This window comes from Bos taurus, chromosome 1 (assembly GCF_002263795.3).
Source record: "Bos taurus isolate L1 Dominette 01449 registration number 42190680 breed Hereford chromosome 1, ARS-UCD2.0, whole genome shotgun sequence".
Classification (NCBI taxonomy): domain Eukaryota; kingdom Metazoa; phylum Chordata; class Mammalia; order Artiodactyla; family Bovidae; genus Bos; species Bos taurus.
The window spans coordinates 41,859,243-41,880,305 of NC_037328.1; the positions used below are offsets into that span (position 1 = coordinate 41,859,243).

Genomic DNA, 21,063 nt, shown 5'->3' on the forward strand with positions numbered 1-21,063 from the left:
TTTGTTCTATCTTTGAAGGGTTTTAAGCAAATGATTGACAGAGTGATATTTGTATTTTCAAAAAAAACCCTGAATATATTGGTTTTGTTTTTTTTTTTTTTTAACGTTGTTGGACAATAACGTGATGACTTTAGGACAACATGGCACTCAAACCCTACTTTTGTGCTAAGCACAAACTAAGTACTTGAGCTTAACCTAGGATGAATGGACACTGAGAGGCTTTATAGTGTCTGTGGGACACAACCCACAAGATTGGGTTGTGAAAGCCATCAACAAGCGATTGTTATTACTGTGGAGACAATGTGACGTGCCAGTGACTGCTCAGATTGGGAAATGTTGTGCTCCAGAGTCAGAGAGGAGGTTGTGTGGAGCTCTGCAGTTTTCAGAAGTCACAGATATTATATGCAGCTTTCAGAAACCACCTTCTAATCAGGCTCACCCTCTCTGTCACTTAGAGGTTAAGCTCTGTGTTTCTCAACAGTCAGGCTGAGTGAGCAAAGGAAAAGAAGAATGAAGACAAACTGAATTCCAGCTACTAAGCTCTGAGATGCAGTGTGTAAATATGCCACATTCGCTCTCTTTCATTTGAATCTGTCTTCCTGGGGAAAAAACTATATGTCATAAAAAAATTCATAGTTTCTTTTTGATTAATCTCTAGAAGGCAGCCCAAAGATATTAAATCTCAGCACTCTCACATTTTTCTCCTCCCCTCATAAACAATTCAATTCAATTTGAATTAATATTTACTGAGTGCTGACTCAAGGCATGGCATATAGTGGATGCTGTGATAGAACTGCTGCATAAAAGGAAGAAAACCACTGTCCCACCTTAAAAAAAAAGATAACTTTTTTTTATATACACGGCAATAGGAATAATGTAGCAATAGCAACCAGTGTACTGCAAGATAGTATCAAAGGTTATTTATTCAGTCACTATTCATTAACCAGCTACATTATTCAAGAAAACCACTATATCCTAAACTACACTTGAGAAGGCTTATGTTAACAAGGACTAGAAAAAGGAATATAGATTTTGTTGAAGGAGAGAGTTGCATCATTTGTAGAGAAATAGATTTTTGCCATACCTCATGTATGAATAAGTGAGGCTATTCCTTTCAGCTACACATAGATTAATAGATCATTATTTGCTGGTTTCATCCCGAGTGCTGTTTGTTTATTGTATACCTTAATTTATTTAACTAAGTTATATACCTTGATTTATTGAACTAAGTTAAGCTGCCTAAACTAGCCCGGACTGGGTCACTATGGCATACTTGGGGTCAAAAGTTTTCCAGATAACTCCAATTAATAGTAGAGGGTTTGGAATTAACATATATAAGCTCTAGTATTATAATTATGTAAGGTGTGCCTGGATTCAAATCCTGACCACCATCTACTAGGTTATTAAATCTCTTTGCTGTTAAGTTTGATCATCTAGAAGATAGAGACAGTAACTACTATTATATCAGAGTTGTTTCAAGGATTAAATGAGATAATACTTCTAATGAGCTTATAACTGTGATTGGTGTGTAGTATTTAGGGAATGTTAGATATTTTTTCCCTGTAAGAATATGGTAATAATTGACGTTTATGAATTCCCAGAAGAATATACAGCTATTTTGAGAGCTTCTCTTTAATCAGGGACACATTTTATAAATAGCAGATAGATAGACAGATAGATATTGTTACAGGTTGAGTTCCCTGGGAAGGAGATTCTTAAAAGATTTGTATGAAGGAGTTTATTGGGGAGAACTCTCAGGATCAACTCCCTTATTCCTATCAGCTCTTTTCTATACCCCACAGATGTTGATCCTGAGATACATAATCAAGAATCAATATTTAACAAAATGAGTTTTATTGTTTCACCAAGTACATTCTTATATAAAATTATCTTTTTTGTTGCTGTTCGTGTAGCAGAGAAGAATATGAGAATACTAGTATAGGTTGCTGCTGCCGCTGCTAAGTCGCTTCAGTCGTGTCTGACTCTGTGCAACCCCAGAGACAGCAGCCCACCAGGCTCCACCGTCCCTGGGATTCTCCAGGCAAGAACACTGGAGTAGGTTGCCATTTCCTTCTCCAGTACATGAAAGTGAAAAGTGAAAGTGAAGTCGCTCAGTCGAGTCCGACCCTCAGCGACCCCATGGACTGCAGCCTACCAGGCTCCTCCATCCATGGGATTTTCCAGGCAAAAGTACTGGAGTGGTTTTGATGCTATTACCTTGATTCATGTTAAGACTCCTGAACTTTTATGCACCAGAGTTTTGTACCACTAGGGAAAACACAAAAAAGTGAAAAAAGGCAGATGCATATCTTAGTTCACTTATAAAAATACTTTTAACCTTATGGACGTCAGGAAAAGATCTTGGCCATATAAAATAGAAATAAACATACTACATTGTATAGACCCATCATAGAACATGGAAAAAGTAGTTTATATTCTTTTCAAACACCAAAATCTCATTTTTAATGATGCCTTGTGTAGTTATTAGAACTATGATTGCTCTGATGCTGATGTAAAAGCAGTTAATTCAAGTCTTTTCAAATGTTGGTGATAAGAATAGTTAAAATAATTTTAAAGTAACATGTAAAATAGAAAAGGGAGAATGCCTAGATTCATTGTACAAAGCCAGCATTATCGTGATAGTAACAATAAAAAAAAACAAATAATCCAATTTTTAAATGGGCAGTTTTTAAATCCATATTTTTCCAAAGAAGACATACAAATGGCCATCAGATAGATGCAAAGATGCTCAACATCACAAATCATCAGGGAAATGCAGACCACAATGAAATATCACCTCACAGCTGTAAGGATGTATGTTATGAAAAAGACAAAAGTAAAAATCCTGGCAATGTTGAGGAGAAAAGAAAACCCTTGTACAATGTTGGTGGGAATATAAATTGGTACTACTACTATGAAAAACAGTATGGAGATTCCTCAAAAAATTATAAATAGAAATGCCATATAGCCTGTCTATCTCACTTCTGGATATATATCCAAAGGAAACTAAACTCTTATCTTGAAGATATATCTACTCCCATGTTCACAGAAGCATTATTCACAACAGCCAGAATATGGAAACAGCCAAAGTATCTGTCAATAGATGAATGGATTTAGAAAATTTGGAATATAATATACTGAAATACTATTCAGCCTTAAAAGAAGAAGAAAGACCTTCCATTTGGTACAGTGTGGGTGAGCCTGGAGGACATTATGCTGAGTGAAATAAGTCAGAGAATGATAAATGCTGTATGGTATCATTTATATGTGGCATCAAAAAGGAAAAAGTTGAATTCATAGAAACAGTGAGTAGAAAACTGGTTGTCAGGGGTTGGTGGGGGTGTAAAATAGGAAAAGGTTTGTAAAAGGTCACAAACTATCAGGTATATGATGAATAAGTTCTGAGGATCTAATATATAACATGGTGACTATAGTTGCTAATACTGTATTGTATAATTGAAATCTGCTAAGAGAGTAGAACTTAAATTTCTTTAAAAAAAAAAGTGTGAATGTGTAACAAAAAAATATCTTGCGTGATAACCAAATAGTGGAAGTGACTCTAATGTCTGCCACTGATGAATAAATAAACAAAATTAATATAATGTTATTCTTCATTAAAAATGATGAAATACTGATATATGCTACAATACAAATGAACCTTGAAACAGTAAACTAAGTGAAAGAAGACTGCCAAAAAAGACCACATATTGTATGAAACCATTTATATGAAATACCTGAAATAGACAAATCTAAGGAGATAGAAAGTTTAAGAGTAGTTGCCTATGACTGGTGGAAGGACTTGGGGGAGATGGAGAGTAACTGCTAGTGAATATTGGGTTTGGGGGAGAAATGATGAAAAAGTTCTAAAGTGGTGATGGTTACACACTCTATGAATAAACTAAAAGAGAAATGTATTGTATATTTTAAAAGCATAAATTATATGGTTTGTGAATTGTTTCAATAAAGCTTTTAAGAAAAAACTTAGAACAAAGTTTTAACAAATCATAGCCAACACTGTAAATAAATTACACAACCAAGTGGGATTTATCTCAATATGCATGACTGGTTTAACTCTCAAAAATCACTTGTTACTCATCATAGCAAATGGATAAAGCAAAGAAAAATCACGTGATTATGGCAACAGATAAATAAAAAGCATTTGGCACAATCTAATGCCAACTCATGATAAAAACTCAGTAAAGTAGGAATAAAGGAGAACAACTTGATAAAGACTATTTACCAAAAAAAACAACAGCTAACATCATACTTGATTGTAAAAAACTTAAAGCTGCCCCACTAAGATCAGGAACATGCAAGGATGGCCACTCCCACTACTTCTTTTCAATGTCATACTGGAAGTACTCTCTAATGCAAGACAAGAAGTGTGTGGACGGGGGGATATAGTCTTTATTCACAGATGACATGTTATCTACATAGAAAATCTGAAAGAATTGATCAAAAAACCTAGACTAATAAGCTTTTTTTTTTTTCTTCACATGTGTATGTCCAATTGTTCCAGTGCCATTTCTTGAAAAGACTGTTTTCTATCTATGGGATTTCTTTTGCTCCTATGTCAAGAACCAATCAGCTGTGTTCATGGTAGGCTCTCTATTCTGTTCCAGTGATCAATTTGGATCAATTCTTTCATCCATTCCACCTTATAGCAGATACAGATGTGAAAAGGATTTCCACATTATATGATGTTAGAGAAAAAAAATTAAAATGATACCACTGTGCTTCTATTACAATGGCCAAATTCAGTCACACTAACAACACCAAATGTTGGTGAGGATATGGAGCAGCAGGAAAAGCCCTTTGTTGGTGGGATGCAAAATGGTACAGCCACGTGGGAAGACAGTTTGGCAGTTTCTTACAAAGCTAACCATATGCTTACCATACAATCCAGGTATTGTCCTCTGAGATATTCAGTGAAAGGAGGTGAAAACTTACGTCCATATAAAAACCTGCAGCTGTATTAACTGCTCAGTTCCATCAGTTCAGTTGCTCAGTCGTATCCGACTCTTTGAGACCTCACGGACAGCAGCATGGCAGGCTTCCTTGTCCATCACCAACTCCCAGAGCTTGTTCAAACTCATGTCCATCGAGTTGGTGATGCCATCCAACCATCTCATCCTCTTTCCCACTTCTCCTCCTGCCTTCAATCATTCCCAGCATCAGGGTCTTTTCAAATGACTCAATTTTTAGCATCAGGTGGCCAAAGTATGGAATTTCAGCTTCAGCATCAGTCCTTCCAATGAATATCCAGGACTGATTTCCTTTAGGATAGACTGGTTGGATCTCCTTGCAGTTCTAGGAACTCTCAAGAGTCTTTTCCAACACCATAGTTCAAAAGCATCAATTCTTAGGCGCTCAGCTTTCTTCACAGTCCAACTCTCACATCCATACATGACTACTGGAAAAACCGTAGCTTTGACTAGATAGACCTTTGTTTGCAAAGTAATGTCTCTGCTTTTGAATATGCTATCTAGGTTGGTCATAGCTTTTCTTCCAAGGAGGAAGAGTCTTTTAATTTCATGGCTGCAGTCACCATCGGCAGTGATTTTGGAGCCCCCAAAAATAAAGTCTGTCACTGTTTCCACTGTTTCCCCATCTATTTGCCATAAAGTGATAGGACCAGATGCCATGATCTTTGTTTTCTGAATGTTGAGCTTTAAGCCAAGTTTTTCACTCTCCTCTTTCACTTTCATCAAGAGGTTCTTTAGCTCTTCTTCACTTTCTTCCATAAGGGTGGTATCATCTGCATATCTGAGGTTATTGATATTTCTCCCAGCAATCTTAATTCCAGCTTTTGCTTCATGCACCCCAGAATTTCTCATGATGTACTCTGCATATAAGTTAAATAAGCTGGGTGACAATATACAGCCTTGATATACTCCTTTCCCAATTTGGAACCAGTTTGTTGTTCCATGTCCAGTTCTAACCGTTGCTTCTTGACCTGCATAAACAGTCAATAAATAAAACTGCTATAAACAGTTAATAAATGGAAATGTTTATATCAGCTTTGTTTATAATTGCCAAAACTTAGAAGTAATCAAGATGTCCTTCAGTAAGTATATGAGTAAATTAACTGCATATCCAGACAATGGAATATTATCACCACTAAAAATAATGAGATCTCAAGCTATGAAAAGACATGCAGAAATCATCAATGTATATTACTAAGTTAAAGAATCTGAAAGGCTACATACTAATTCCAAATATATGACATCTGGAAAAGACAAAACTATAAAACCATGAAAAAATAAGTGTTGGCGAGGGAGGGAGTGGCAGGAGTAATGAACAGATGGAACACAGAGAGTTTTTGGAGCAGTGAAAATACTGTTATTGATACATGTTACTATACATAAACATTATGTGATATTGTAAGTGAGTACCTGTCATTATAACTTTGTCCAAACCTATAGAATGTGCAACACCAAGAATGAATCCTAATGTTCAAACCACGGACTTCGAGTGATTATGATTTGTTGTTGGAGGTTCATTAATTGTAACAAATGTACCATTCTGGTAAAGGATATTGATAATCATGTGTGGGAAGATCATGTGTGTGTTGAAGGAGAAGGTATATGGGAAATCTCTGTATCGTCCTCTTAATTTTGCTTTGAACTTAAAAGTGCTCTAAAAAAGTCTTTTTTTAAAAGAAATAACTTGATACTTTGTGCCACCCTCATAACAAGATAAGAAATTAAATTTCAACCTAGCATTGAGTAGCTCTCTCTCCTTATGATGTAGGAGTTTCTTTTGCCTTGATTTTTCAGGAGAGTGAGTGGAGAGTTTTCTGAATTTTATTAAAATCACAAAAACTACATATGATTTATGTTTTTTTAATACCAGGTATTATTGAAATAAGTGATGAGCTGTGTTGCTTGTTTTGTATGTGATTCTCACTACAACTCTTAATTAGATTATAGTATTCTCATTATAGGGCTTCACTGGTGGCTCAAACAGTAAAGAATTTGCCTGCAATGCAGAAGACTTGGGTATGATCCCTGGGTTGGGAAGATCCCCTGGCATAGGAAATGGCAACCCCCTCCAGTATTCTTGCCTAGAGAACACCACGGACAGAGGAGCCTGGTGGGCTACAGTCCATGGAGTCACAAAGAGTTGGATACAACTGAGCAATTAAGCGTGCATGCATTTTTATTATACAAATAAGGAAATTAACACACACTCTAGTCTTCAGATCATCTATTATTAACATTTCCTACTATACAGAAATTCTGCCTCAATAAGAACTGTGATACCAGGCAATTGACTGATATGTAAAAGAACCGTCTCTTTAAAATTAGTGTAATCCTTTCTAGGCCAAAAGGATGAATGCTTTCAAAGGCTTTGAGATTCCTAATAGAGGAGAGGTAAGTAAGGTACATGATAGAAGAGGCAGATTTCATCTAACTGTGCACTGTCTAAGAAGATGGATCAGAAACATAAAGACCTAATAACAGCAAAGACTTTCTTTGTTAGGTTATCTTTTATACATTAATTATACAGAAGCTCCTGCTTAAATGGGATACACTTGCTGTAGACTGTTTCTATTATGAAAGAGTTCTTTTCCTTACTCTCCACTTGATTTGGGAGATATTATGATAGAAATATCAGGGATGTAAGTTGTTGTAGTAAGGTGAAGTTTATTTTATTTGTTGTATAAGTTTATTCACTTAACTGGCCAGTGAATCATCATTGTAGCAGAGACCACATCACTGTGATATGGTCAATTCATCCCAACGTTTAACCTACTCTACAGTTTAAATCACATATCCATGAAAACTTTAGCTTTGCAAATTTTGAGATACTGATATGTATGCCTCTACCACCTTGTATAACGTAATATAGTCCTCTGGTCTCTTAATAAATATTAATTTTATTATCATTCATAAATAAATGTTATGTGATATATAAAACCAATTTGAGAATCTCACTTCTCTATAACCCCATTAATGACAACAATCTCCAAATAATTAATTAGAACAGCATGCATTAATTTTCAAACTTAAAATATTTTTATATTCATTTTCTCTACATTTGTACTATAGTATTTGTATCAGGTCTAACTGGTGTACACAGCTTACATGAATGACAGTTGAATTTTGTTTATTAAAAAAAATTATTTCAAAAACTAGCTTGTGGTTATCAAAGGGAAGAGTTAGTGCAGGGGCAAAGGGACAAATTAGAGGTATGGGATTAATATATACAAACTACTATTTATAAAATACATAAGGAACAAGAATATACTCTATACCCTTCATCTTGCAATAACCTGGAGTGAAGTATAAAAGTGAAAGAAAGTAAAAATCAGCCAGTTGTGTCTGACTCTTTGCAACCCTATAGGCTATACAGTCCATGCAATTCCCCAGGCCAGAATACTGGAGTAGGTAGCCTTTTCCTTCTCCAGGGGATCTTCTCAGACCAGGGATCGAACAAGGTGTCCTGCAATGCAGGCAGATTCTTTTCCAGCTGAGCCACAAGGAAAGCCCATCAGTTCAGTTCAGTTCAGTCGCTCAGTCGTGTCCGACTCTTTGCGACCCCATGAATTGCAGCACTCCAGGCCTCCCTGTCCATCACCAACTCCCGGAGTTCACTCAGACTCACATCCATCGAGTCAGTGATGCCATCCAGCCATCTCATCCTCTGTCGTCCCCTTCTCCTCTTGCCCCCAGTCCCTCCCAGCATCAGAGTCTTTTCCAATCAGTCAACTCTTCACATGAGGCGGCCAAAGTACTGGAGTTTCAGCTTTAGCATCAGTCCTTCCAAAGAAATCCCAGGGCTGATCTCCTTTAGAATGGACTGGTTGGATCTCCTTGCAGTCCAAGGGACTTTCAAGAGTCTTCTCCAACACCACAGTTCAAAAGCATCAATTCTTCGGTGCTCAGCCTTCTTCACAGTCCAACTCTCACATCCATACGTGACCACAGGAAAAACCATAGCCTTGACTAGACGAACCTTTGTTGGCAAAGTAATGTCTCTGCTTTTGAATATGCTATCTAGGTTGGTCATAACTTTCCTTAGTGGAGTATAATTTGCAAAAATACTAGATCACTATGCTATACTACTGAGATGAACACAATATTGTAAATCAATTACACTTCAGTTAAAATATAGTTTTAAATCAAGGTGAGAGGCATAGTTAGTCAGAGGATTGATTACTATATACCACTGCTGTGCTTGGCTTGTTATTCATATTTCTTTTAATTTTCCTGAGAACTAAAATAGTCCTGTTTTCAGTCAACTGCCAACTTTTCTTTCCATTTGCTCTGTACAGTTGTCCCTGGATATCCACAGGGAACTGGTTCCAAGACCCATTGCAGATACAAAAATATACAGATGCTGAAGTTCCATGGTCAGCCCTTTGTATCTGAGAATTCTATATCTTCCGATACAATCAACCCAGAACCGTAAACATAGTACTGTACACAATCTGCAAGGCAGCGGAACTTGCAGATGCAGAGGCCCAACTAGGTATTTGCTGAGAAAAGTACAGGTGTAAGTGGAACTGTGCAGTCCACACCTTTGTTTAAGGGTCAACTCTGTAAGGAAAGATTAGGAAAATCAAGTTATTTTCTGTTTGCATGTGGTTTTCATTCTCCTACAACTTTCCTAAACTTGTTTATGCAGTCAATTTTTATTTTTCTTTGATCATTTCTCACAATTTCCAGCAATCACGCAACTTTCATCCAATCCCAGATTTTGCTGCCCTGCACAGTCCATAGGGTCACCCAGAGTCAGACATGATTGGGCACACACACACACACACACACACACACACATACACACATACACACATACACAGCTGGTTTGGAGCTAACTACTATGGAAAGTGAATTCTTTTTTCTTATAAGTCATTGCTATTATCTTATTTAAATTTAGTTCCCTTTTGTTACTTAGAGTTTTTGAAATCATCTTTTCTGGAAGTTAATTTGGATGGTTTTCTTCTCTCCTTTGTTTTCCCCCTTTATCACTTCAACCTAGATTTTCCTTTCCTTTAAATCTCAAACAGATTTTTACTTTTGTTATGAACAAAATGATCAGCAGACTTGGTGCTTACATTAAATTGGATCCAGTAAAATAAAATCAAGGGTTTCATTTAATACACCACACACACACACCTCTACACCAACAGGCACACAGGAATGTGTGCATGCACCCACACTATAATAAAATAAACTAACATAAATAACTGTGATTCTCTTTCAGAAACATGATGGTCACTTCACAGTCATCCAGTTGGTCGGTATGCTCCGAGGCATTGCATCAGGAATGAAGTATCTTTCTGATATGGGTTATGTTCACCGAGATCTAGCAGCTAGGAATATATTGGTCAACAGCAACTTAGTATGCAAAGTTTCTGATTTCGGTCTCTCCCGAGTGCTGGAAGATGATCCAGAAGCTGCTTATACAACAACTGTAAGTTTATCCATCCTTTTCAAATATAGTTTGTTTACTTTTATTGTTTGCAATATTATTAGAGTAATTCCAGTTTGTATTATGGTCTAAAGACAGAAGGAAAGATTGCCCCAAAATAGGATCTAGACAAGGACTGAGAGACATTGGTTTTCCATGCCAATTCTATAAAGAGCCTACCAGGCACTTCATGAGGAGAGGTTGGCAGGGATGATTATGGAACATACCTAATGATACATATACAATTAGCGATTTGTAGATAATTTAATCTGCACAAAGTTTACTGAGTTTAGATTGCTCTCATTTGACTACATGGTCTCATATCTGGTTATACTTAAGTGCTAAGAAATCTCTTCCTTCACTGAATCTGACACACATTTACATGGACAACTGTTTTATACCCACTTCTAGAGGAGGGACTCTCTCTCATTTGAATATTCCTAAGCAACCCATCTTAAACTTACATAGAAAATGTTATGCCTCTTTGCTCTCAATTATGGAAATGAGGTCATATTTACCTAAAAAGAACATTAAAAGATATATTAAGAGACACTGATGTATAGAACAGTCTTATGGACTCTGTGGGAGAGGGAGAGGGTGGGGAGATTTGGGAGAATGGCACTGAAACATGTATAATATCATGTATGAAATGAGTCGCCAGTCCAGGTTCGATGCACGATACTGGATGCTTGGAGCTGGTGCACTGGGACGACCCAGAGGGATGGTATGGGGAGGGAGGAGGGAGGAGGGTTCAGGATGGGGAACACATGTATACCTGTGGTGAATTCATTTCGATATTTGGCAAAACTAATACAATATTGTACAGTTTGAAAATAAAATAAAATTTAAAAAAATAAAATAAAGATACATTATGGCTCACACTTGTCTGTTTTAAGAGATATGTTTTATTTAAGATATGGAATAATGGCAGTTGGTCTTCCCAGATTGCTCAGTAATAAAGAATCTGTGTGCCATTACAGGAGATGTGGGTTCAATCCCTGGGTAGGGAAGATCCCCTGGAGAAGTAAATGGCAACCTACTCCAGTATTCTTGCCCAGTCCATGAGATTGCAAAGAGTCAAACACAACTTATCAACTAAACAACGACAATGACAATAATGGCAGCTACTATTCAGATGTTTTATTTTTTTCTTTTAATTAAAATGAGTAGCTCCATTTCTTATATTTTAAAGACCAAAACGAAATGTAAAAATCATTTTATCACAGTATCTGTAAAAGTTATAAAATTTCCTGATTCTGACTTTCAATTGTGTTCACTTTGTATCATCCAAGACAAACTTTGCTTTTCTCCTTGATAGTGGTATTTCCTAATAAGGACTTTCCTAGTTGAACTATTGAGTCTCACTATTGACAATGCATAACCTGCATAATCACAGTTCTTTTAATATCTTAATTCTATTTACTTTGCATTAGTAAGATCTCTCTAAGCTCCAACTCTTAACCTCCCCTATTCTGCATAATATGTGAAAAAAGTCACTCTTTGCCAACATGGAGTTAGTTAAAGAAGACATGCTCTATACCCAGCATGGAGATATTTAAAGCAAATAATGGAGGAGCATGAGGAGCATGTATTTCATATAGTTGTTTCATATAGCTGGGGGGAGATCTAAGAATCCTTCCTTCTTTACCTCATTCATGTGTTTCTAAGTTGACTTTCTGATGTGAATTTTTAAATCTTAAGACATGCCCAGCTTTAAGAGTGGATATTTTTAATGAAAATGAGATAAAAGTATTTTAGATCATTCTCTATTCTGCCTTTAAGCACTTTAGCATAAATAATTGAGATTTTTCTGGAGATGATGCTTGCTGCTAAGCTGTTAAGTCACTTCAGTCGTGTCCGACTCTGTGCGACCCCATAGATGGCAGGCCACCAGGCTCCCCCGTCCCTGGGATTCTCCAGGCAAGAACACCAGAGTGGATTGCCATTTCCTTCTCCAATGCATGAAAGTGAAAAGTGAAAGTGAAGTTGCTCAGTTGTGTCCAATGATGCTTACCTGCTAGTAAAACATAATATGAATTTTCACTCACTTCTATCTTTTTTAAATAAAAGAGTTACTGTTAAAAGTAATGCAGTAAAATCTTTTAAACACTTTCACTTAAAATCATATGATATCCAATGCACTAAATAAAAGGACCTGTGGTGAGAAATATTTTTGATTTTTTTATTTTGAAAAATAAAGTGTTATTCTTTGAGAGCCTATCACAAGATTCTCTGTCCATCAAGTCATCAATGGTAGAAATGAGACTGTGCTAAGATATTAATACCATGTGGTAAAATGCATCTTACACTAAGTCTGTGTAGGTGAACCAGGCCAACCTGAAGAATAACTTGTACTTCAATTGTTCCTTAAGATTTAACGAAGCAAAGAATGGAAGTGATATGACAGCTTCAGGCACAAAGTCAGTCTTGGGTACAGGACCGTGAAATCTACTAGCTCCCACCAAGCTACATATCATTAGCATAAATAGAAATAAGGACAGGTTTCTGCACAGAATTTTAATGAAAAATTCAAGAAAAGAAAATGACAGTTTCCTCTAGGTAAATGTAATTCAGCAGCCTAAATATAAAGAAAAACAGGAGAAAAATAGCTATGTTATCAGAAGACTATAATGTGAAGATTTAAATAACTTTTTCAGCAAAAAGGTGGTGAACAAATAAACCTTGGAAGAATGCAAAACAATAAAATCCTGGGTTGATAAGCCAAATTCATCACTAAGAAAGGAGCTTTGCCATTTGGGACAAATAATAAACTGACTCTTCCAGAAAAACAATTCTTACTCAACAGATATTATGATAGCAGTCAGTTGAAATCAGTCAAATATACAGACCTTTGTAACTCAGTTCAGTTCAATCACTCAGTCCTGTCTGACTCTGCGACCCCATAGACTGCAGCATGCCAGGCTTCTCTGTCCATCATCAAATCCTGGAGCATGCACAAACTCATGTCCATAGAGTCAGTGATAGACACCACAATATCATCCTGTGTCGTCCACTTCTCCTCCTGACATCAATTTTTCCCAGCATCAGGGTCTTTTCTTCACCTCAGGTAGCCAAAGTATTAGAACTTCAGCTTCAGCATCAGTCCTTCCAATGAATATTCAGGACTGATTACCTTTAGGATTAACTGGTTGGATCTCCTTGAAGTCCAAGGGACTCTCAAGAGTCTTCTCCAACAACACAGTTCAAAAGCATCAATTCTTTGACACTCAGCTTTCTTTATGCTCCAACTCTCACATCTGATACGTAATTATTAGAAAAACCATTGCTTTGACTAGACAGACTTTTGTCAGAAAGTAATGCCTCTGCTTTTTAATACGCTATCTAGGTTTGTCATAGCTTTTCTTCCAAGGAGCAAGTGTCTTTTACTTTCATGGCTGCAGTCACCATCCTCAGTGATTTTGGAGCTCAAGAAAATAAATAGTCTGTCACTGTTTCCATTGTTTCCCTATCTGTTTGCCATGAAGTGATGGGACCAGATGCCATAATCTTAGTTTTTTGAATGTTGGTTTTTTTTTGTTTGTTTGTTTACTTTATAATATTGTATTGGTTTTGCCATACATCAACATGCATCCGCCATGGGTGTACATGTGCTCCCCATCCTGAGCCCCCTCCCACCTCCCTTCCCATGAATGTTGGGTTTTAGTCCAAATTTTTCACTCTCCTCTTTCACTTTCATCAAGAGGTTCTTTAATTCCTCTTTGCTTTCTACCATAAGAGTGGTGTCATCTGCATATCTGAGGTTATTGATATATCTCCTAGGAAACTCGATTTCAACTTGTGATTCATCCAGCTTGGCATTTCACATGTTGTACTCTGCATATAAGTTAAATAAGCTGGGTGACAATATATAGCCTGGTATATCCTTGTAAAGGACAATATATAATCCTTTCCCAGTTTGAAATTAGTCCATTTTTCCATGTGCAGTTCTAACTGTTGCTTCTTGACCTGCACACAGATTTCTCAGGAGGCAGGTAAGGTGGTCTGGTATTAACATCTCCTGAAGAATTTTCCAGTTTGTTGTGATCCACACAATGAAAGGATTTGATATAATCAATAAAGCAGAAGTGGATGTTTTTCTGGAACTCTTGTATTTTCAATGATCCAACGGATATTGGCAATTTGATCTGGTTCCTCTGCCTTTTCTAAATCCAGCTTGAACATCTGGAATTTCTCAGTACACATACTATTGAAGCCTAGCTTGGAGAATTTTGAACATTACTTTGCTAGCATGTGAAGTGAGTCCAATTGTATGGTCGTTTGAGCATTCTTTGGCATTGCCTTTCTTTGGGATTGGAATGAAACCTGATGTTTTCCAGTCCTGTGGCCACTGCTGAGTTTTCCAAATTTGCTGGCATGTTGAGTACAGCACTTTCACAGCATTATCTTTAGGATTCGAAATAGCTTAAATGAAATTCCATCACCTCCACTAGCTTTGTTCATAGTGTTGCTTCCAAATGCCCACTTGACTTCACATTCCAGGATGTCTGGCTCTAGGTCAGTGATCACACCATCATGTTACCCTGGTCCTTAAGATCTTTTCTGTACAGTTCTTCTGTGTATTCTTGCCACCTCTTCTTACGATCTTCTGCTTCTGTTAGGTCCATACCATTTCTGTCCTTTATTGAGCCCATCTTTGCATGAAAAGTTCCCTTGGTATTTCTAATTTTCTTGAAGAGTTCTCTAGTCTTTCCCATTCTATTGTTTTCCTCTATTTCTTTGCATTGATCAAGAAGAAGGTTTTCTTATCTCTCCTGCTATTCTTTGGAACTCTACATTCAGATGGATATATCTTTCCTTTTCTCCTTGGCTTTCATTTTTCTTCTTTTCTCAGTTATTTGTAAGGCCTCTTCAGACAACCATTTTGCCTTTTGGCATTCTCTTCTTGGGGTTGGTTTTTGATCACTGCCTCCTATACAATGATATGAACCTCCATCCGTAGTTCTTCAGGTACTCTATCTATCAGATCTAATCCTTTCAATCTGTTGTCACTTCCACTGTATAATCTAAGGCATGTGATTTATAGTTCATATATGATTTGTTTATAACCCTGGTCAAACCTGAATGGTCCAGTGGTTTTCCCTACTTTCTTCAATTTAAGTCTGAATTTTGCAAAAGGAATTCATGATCTGAGCCACAGTCAGCTCCTGTTTTGCTTCTGCTGATTGTATAGAGCTTCTCCATCTTTGGCTGCAAATAATATAATCAATATATATTGAATATATATATTATAATCAATCCATATAATCAATCTGATTTCACTGTTGACTATCTGGTGATGTCCATATGTAGAATCATCTCTTGTATTGTTGGAAGAAGGTGTTTGCTACGACCAGTGCATTCTCTTGGCAAAACTCTGTTAGCCTTTACCCTGCTTCATTTTGTACTCCAAGGCCAAATTTGCCTGCTACTCCAGTTATCTCTTGAGTCCTACTTTTTCATTCTAGTCCCCTATGATGAAAAGGACATCTTTTTTTGATGTTAGTTCTAAAAGGTCTTGTAGGTCTTAGAACCATTCGACTTCAGCTTCTTCTGTATTACTGGCTGGGACATAGACTAGGATTGCTGTGATACTGACTGGAAATGAACAGAGATTATTCTGTTGTTTTTGATATTGCACCCAAGTACTGAATTTTGGACACTTTTGTTGATCATGAGGGCTACTCCATTTCTTCTAAGGGATTCTGGCCCACGGTAGTAGATGTAATGGTCATCTGAATTAAATTTGCCCATTCCAGTCCATTTTAGTTCACTGTTTCCTAAAATGGCAATGTTCACTCTTGCCATCTCCTGTTTGAACTCTCCCAGTTTGCCTTGATTCATGAACCTAACAATCCAGGTTCCTATGCAATACTGTTCTTTACAGCATCAGACTTTACTTCCATCACCAGTCACATCCACAGCTGTGCACTGTTTTTGCTTTGGCTCCATCATTCTTTCTGGAGCTATTTCTCCACTCTTCTCCAGTAGTATATTGGGTGGCTACTGACCTGGGGAGTTCATCTTTCAGTGTCATATCTTTTTGCCTTTTCATACTGTTCATGGGATTCTCAAGGCAAGAATACTGAAGTGGTTTGCCATTCCCTTCTCCAGTGGGCCACATTCTGTCAGAACTCTCCATGATGAGCTGTCCCTCTTGGGTCACACTACATAGCATGGGTCATAGTTTCTCTGACTTAGACAAAGCTGTGATCCATGTGGTCAGTTTGGATAGTTTTTTGTGATTGTGGCTTTCATTCTGTCTGCCCTCTGATGGATAAGGATATTATGATAGAAGTCAGTGGAAATCAGTCAAATATGCAGACCATTGTAATTAGCAGGAGAGAAAGAAATCAATATGCCAATTTTAGATTTCCTTAATTCAAAGGGAGAAAAGTGCCCTTGAGCCAACCAATGTTTATTTGATGGACTAATTCATATTGAAAAGCAGAGACATTACTTTGCCAACAAAGGTCCGTCTAGTCAAGGCTATGGTTTTTCCAGTGGTCATGTATGGATGTGAGAGTTGGACTGTGAAGAAAGCTGAGCGATGAAGAATTGATGCTTTTGTACTGTGGTGTTGGAGAAGACTCTTGAGAGTCCCTTGGACTGCAAGGAGATCCAACCAGTCCATTCTGAAGGAGATCAGCCCTGGGATTTCTTTGGAAGGACTGATGCTAAAGCTGAAACTCTAGTACTTTGGCCACCTCATGCAAAAAGTTGACTGATTGGAAAAGACTCTGATGCTGGGAGGGATTGGGGCAGGAGGAGAAGGGGACGACAGAGGATGAGATGGCTGGATGGCATCACTGACTCGATGGACGTGAGTCTGAGTGAACTCCGGGAGTTGGTGATGGACAGGGAGGCCTGGCGTGCTGCCATTCATGGGATCGCAAAGAGTCGGACACAACTGAACGACTGAACTGAACTGAACTGAACTGAATTCATAGTCAGAAATTCTGACAGTTTTTATTAATTTTTGTCAGTATAAGCTTTTGTAAAGGGTACTCTAATGATCTAATATTTAAAAACTATATTCTTCAGGATTAGTGTATCCAGACTTTGAGTCCAAATGCCAGAAATCAAATCAACAACAATGGAGATGAAAGGGCAACGAAGCTTTACACTAAACCAGAGAGAAAATATGTTAAGTGCAGAGCCACAATATCCAATAATACCCAATAACTGTTGAAGAAGTGAACATCATACATACAGGCTTGGATCAAGGCTGAGAGACCAAAAATCTTAATGGTAGTTTTCTGGTACAGTTCTGCCAGGAGGTGTACACTTCTTTGGGTGAACTGACAATGTCAGACTTAAGCATTAATTGATGCTTTCAAATTATGATGCTGAAGAAGACTCTTGAGAGTTCCTTGGGCTGCAAGGAGATCAAATCAATCCATCTTAAAGGAAATCAGTCCTGAATATTCATTGGAAGGACTGATGCTGAAGCTGAAGCTCCAGTACTTGGGCCACCTGATGTGAAAAGCCAACTCATTGGAAAAGATCCTGATGCTGGGAAAGATTGAGGGCAAAAGAAGAGGAGAGCAGCAGAGAATGAGATGGTTAGACAGCATCACCAACTCAGTGGATATGAATTTGAGCAAACTCTGGGAGATAGTGGAGGACAGAGGAGCCTGGAGTACTACAGTCCATGGGGTCTTAAAGAGTCAGACACGACTTAGCGACTGAACAGCAAAGCATTAGATGGAAATAGGAATCAACAGTAGCACAGATGATATCGAAAGAATTATTTCCTAAAAAGTCTTATCTTTGGAGCTTAGGAAATAAAGATTTGTGATGATTACAGAGGTCTTGGTAATGAAACACATGAAAAAGGTTTGAAGATTATCATACACAGAATAGAAAAGACCTCGATAAGAAATCCTGAAGCTAGAGAGGACCATCTTGTTCATTCATGCATACCATTCAGAAGCCAAGCCACACTGTGGGAAGACCTCTGTCTGTCATTGGTGCAAAGCATGCACAAAAGCAAACCCTTTGTAGATGTCAGCCCTGTGTCTCTCCAATATGCTTTTTAAAGAAAGGACTCGAAGGCCTTAGACCTTGGAAGGCATTATTGAAGACAAGAGACCACTGAGAAACTAATATTGCTGATCAGTTCTCAGGTTTGGGGTGACTTAGAAGTAGTAATTTCAAGTAGTAATGAATCCCTTTAGCTTTTTATAAAACCCTAGAGAGCAGGATATTTATCTTTTACATGTTTTAATGCTTTCAACAGCAAGATTAATACACTACTTAGTGGCTGCTTTGTTAATTGCTGATAATTACACTAATAAGAAAATGGCAGGAAGAAAGTGATTGAAACTATAAGCACATTGTTTTCAGTAAAATTACATTAATTTCTTCTCTGATATGACTGTTAATCACAACCCACCAAATGAGTAAGCCTAAAACAACCCTTAATGTATCATAAGAAGAGGAAAAAATTACAATAGAAAGCAGAAAATGTTACAGACATTGAAGCAGTTATTACAATGGGTCAGGGTATTAACAGAAAGGAAAATTCTACAAGACCCAAGACAAATTGTTTATAAAAGTACATAGTACATAATATTTTAATACCTACAAACATCTGAAATATATCCAGCCCTTCTAGTGTAAATGCTAATCAATGAGGAATAAACGAAGGCCAGTGACAAATCTGAAGACGTTTGGCCTACATCTTGATGATTAACCATAAATTGTATGAAATACCAAGTACTGCTTGTTTTTTGTTTTAGCAACATCCAACACTGTCTAATTCAGAGTTATTCTCCCTGCTCCTAGTGATTTTAGAACAAACCCAGACTAAATTGATTTACTGAGGAAGATCAATCAGCAGCTGTTCAGCGAGCAGAAAGCACCATGTTCATTGGCCCGTCTTGCTTGTGCAGAAAAAAGACAAAATAAGACAGTGTACACAAAGCTGCTGACTTTAGCCCTTGAGTTTCAGAGATACCATCTTAAGAAATGAAGTCATTCTAATGCTTAATTGCCAGTTTCATCTCTGATGTCAAAAAAAGGCCTTTTTTCCCCCTCTGACAATAGAAAACTGGAAAGAAAAACATTATAAATATAGTATAAATCACATGAAAGCTCTGTGAAAAGCTTACTTATTCCCAGTATAAGGAGCTTCACATCAATGGCAAATAAATTGAAAAAGATTATCGGTTATTTATGCTGTTTATGGCAGGCCCTGTTAGCTGCCTACTCAGCCTCTCTAATCATCTTCTCCTTGCTAATAAAATCTTTATTTGGATGTTGATAATGAACTCATACCCAGAAAATAAATCATAATTCATACATATTTATACTATTCTCCTTTAACACTTAAATTTTATTCTTTGAAAAGTCATTTAAATGTAAAGGGAAGTGAGTTTGGCAACTTTGGAGAAAATTTGGGGGTTGAGGTCTACTGTAGATACACTTACAGGGAGAGCTTTGTAGTGTTGGCCCTTTCTTTTCTTTGTTGCCTCGAATATAGCTTTGGCAGGACATGGGCTTGGGATTGTGACAGCCATGTTTCAGTCATGAGGCAAGAAGCCTAAGGAGACAAACCCAGTGCTCAAGATGGCCAGGTAGGAGTGCAAAAGAACCTAACTCTCTAATGAAAATGTTAAGTATCTGTGTCAACACAGAATCCACTTGTTCTAGTTATTTGTTTATAATTTAGTTAAATATTTTATTTACTTAAGCTCCTGAGAAATGGACCTTCTATGACTCTGTGACCTGTACCTGAAGACGTTCTGATACAGTAATCAACACATAAGAAAACCTCCAGATTGATAGATAATGTAAATAAGAAAATGAAAACATGAGGGATTAAAATGTCACTTCAGTCATACAAACGGACTAGATTATCTAAGCAGACTATAAATATACAATTAGTTTGGTAATTCAGTAATCATAATTTATTCATTTAACATGTATTTCTTAATATAATTGGATGCTAACCTGGTCTGTGGAGAAGACAGACATTAAACAATCATGTGTAATTACAGTCTGAGAGACTTTATACAACCCCTTTGTTGAGTGCCTACTGTGTGCCAGGTACTGTTCTGGGAATTGAAGATATTGCAGTAAACAAGCTTTTCTTATGGAGCTTACAGCCTTGATAATCTTTATTATAAAGACAATAAACAATTTTTTAAAAAAATATAATAAATGAAGTTTTAAAAGTAAGAGAAAGACAAATCTCAATCTTAGTGACAGATGCTGGATATATTATAAAATTGTAAAAAATAAACTTGAGAAGCTACCTTGGAAGCACAGTCAGAAAATACTTCTTTAATGAGGTGTCATTTGAAATGAGACCTGAAAATTATAAAGGTACCAGCCATGAAAAGATCTGAAGCCAGATGTTCTAAGGTGAAAGGGAAGAAATACAGATCCTAAACCTTAGGGAACAAGTTTGGCATAGTTCAGAAGTAGGAGAAAGGCCAGGATGGTTGACCCACTAAGAGATCAGGGAAAGGGTAGGAAATTAAAGCATGAAGGTCATGGAAAGGAGGAGACTAACTATGAAAGGAATCCACTGGAAAATTTTAAGCACCTGTTGACACAACAGAAATTTTATTTTTCAAGAGCTCATTCTGCCTGATATGTTGGGAATGAATTGTAGAGAAAAAAGAGAGAGAGAGCAAA

At 37.1% G+C, this 21,063-nt stretch overlaps 1 protein-coding gene across 11 annotated transcripts in view; it reads left to right on the plus strand.

The window, feature by feature from the left end:
• The window catches only part of EPHA6 (EPH receptor A6), a 1,033,311-nt gene that overhangs the window by 884,984 nt on the left and 127,264 nt on the right, over positions 1-21,063 (plus strand). For all 11 annotated transcript variants that reach the window (XM_010800991.4, XM_024994001.2, XM_010800997.4 and 8 more), the window contains one exon: positions 10,213-10,422. In XM_010800991.4, the coding sequence (XP_010799293.2) occupies positions 10,213-10,422 (210 nt within the window). The remainder of the gene's footprint in view (positions 1-10,212; positions 10,423-21,063) is intronic.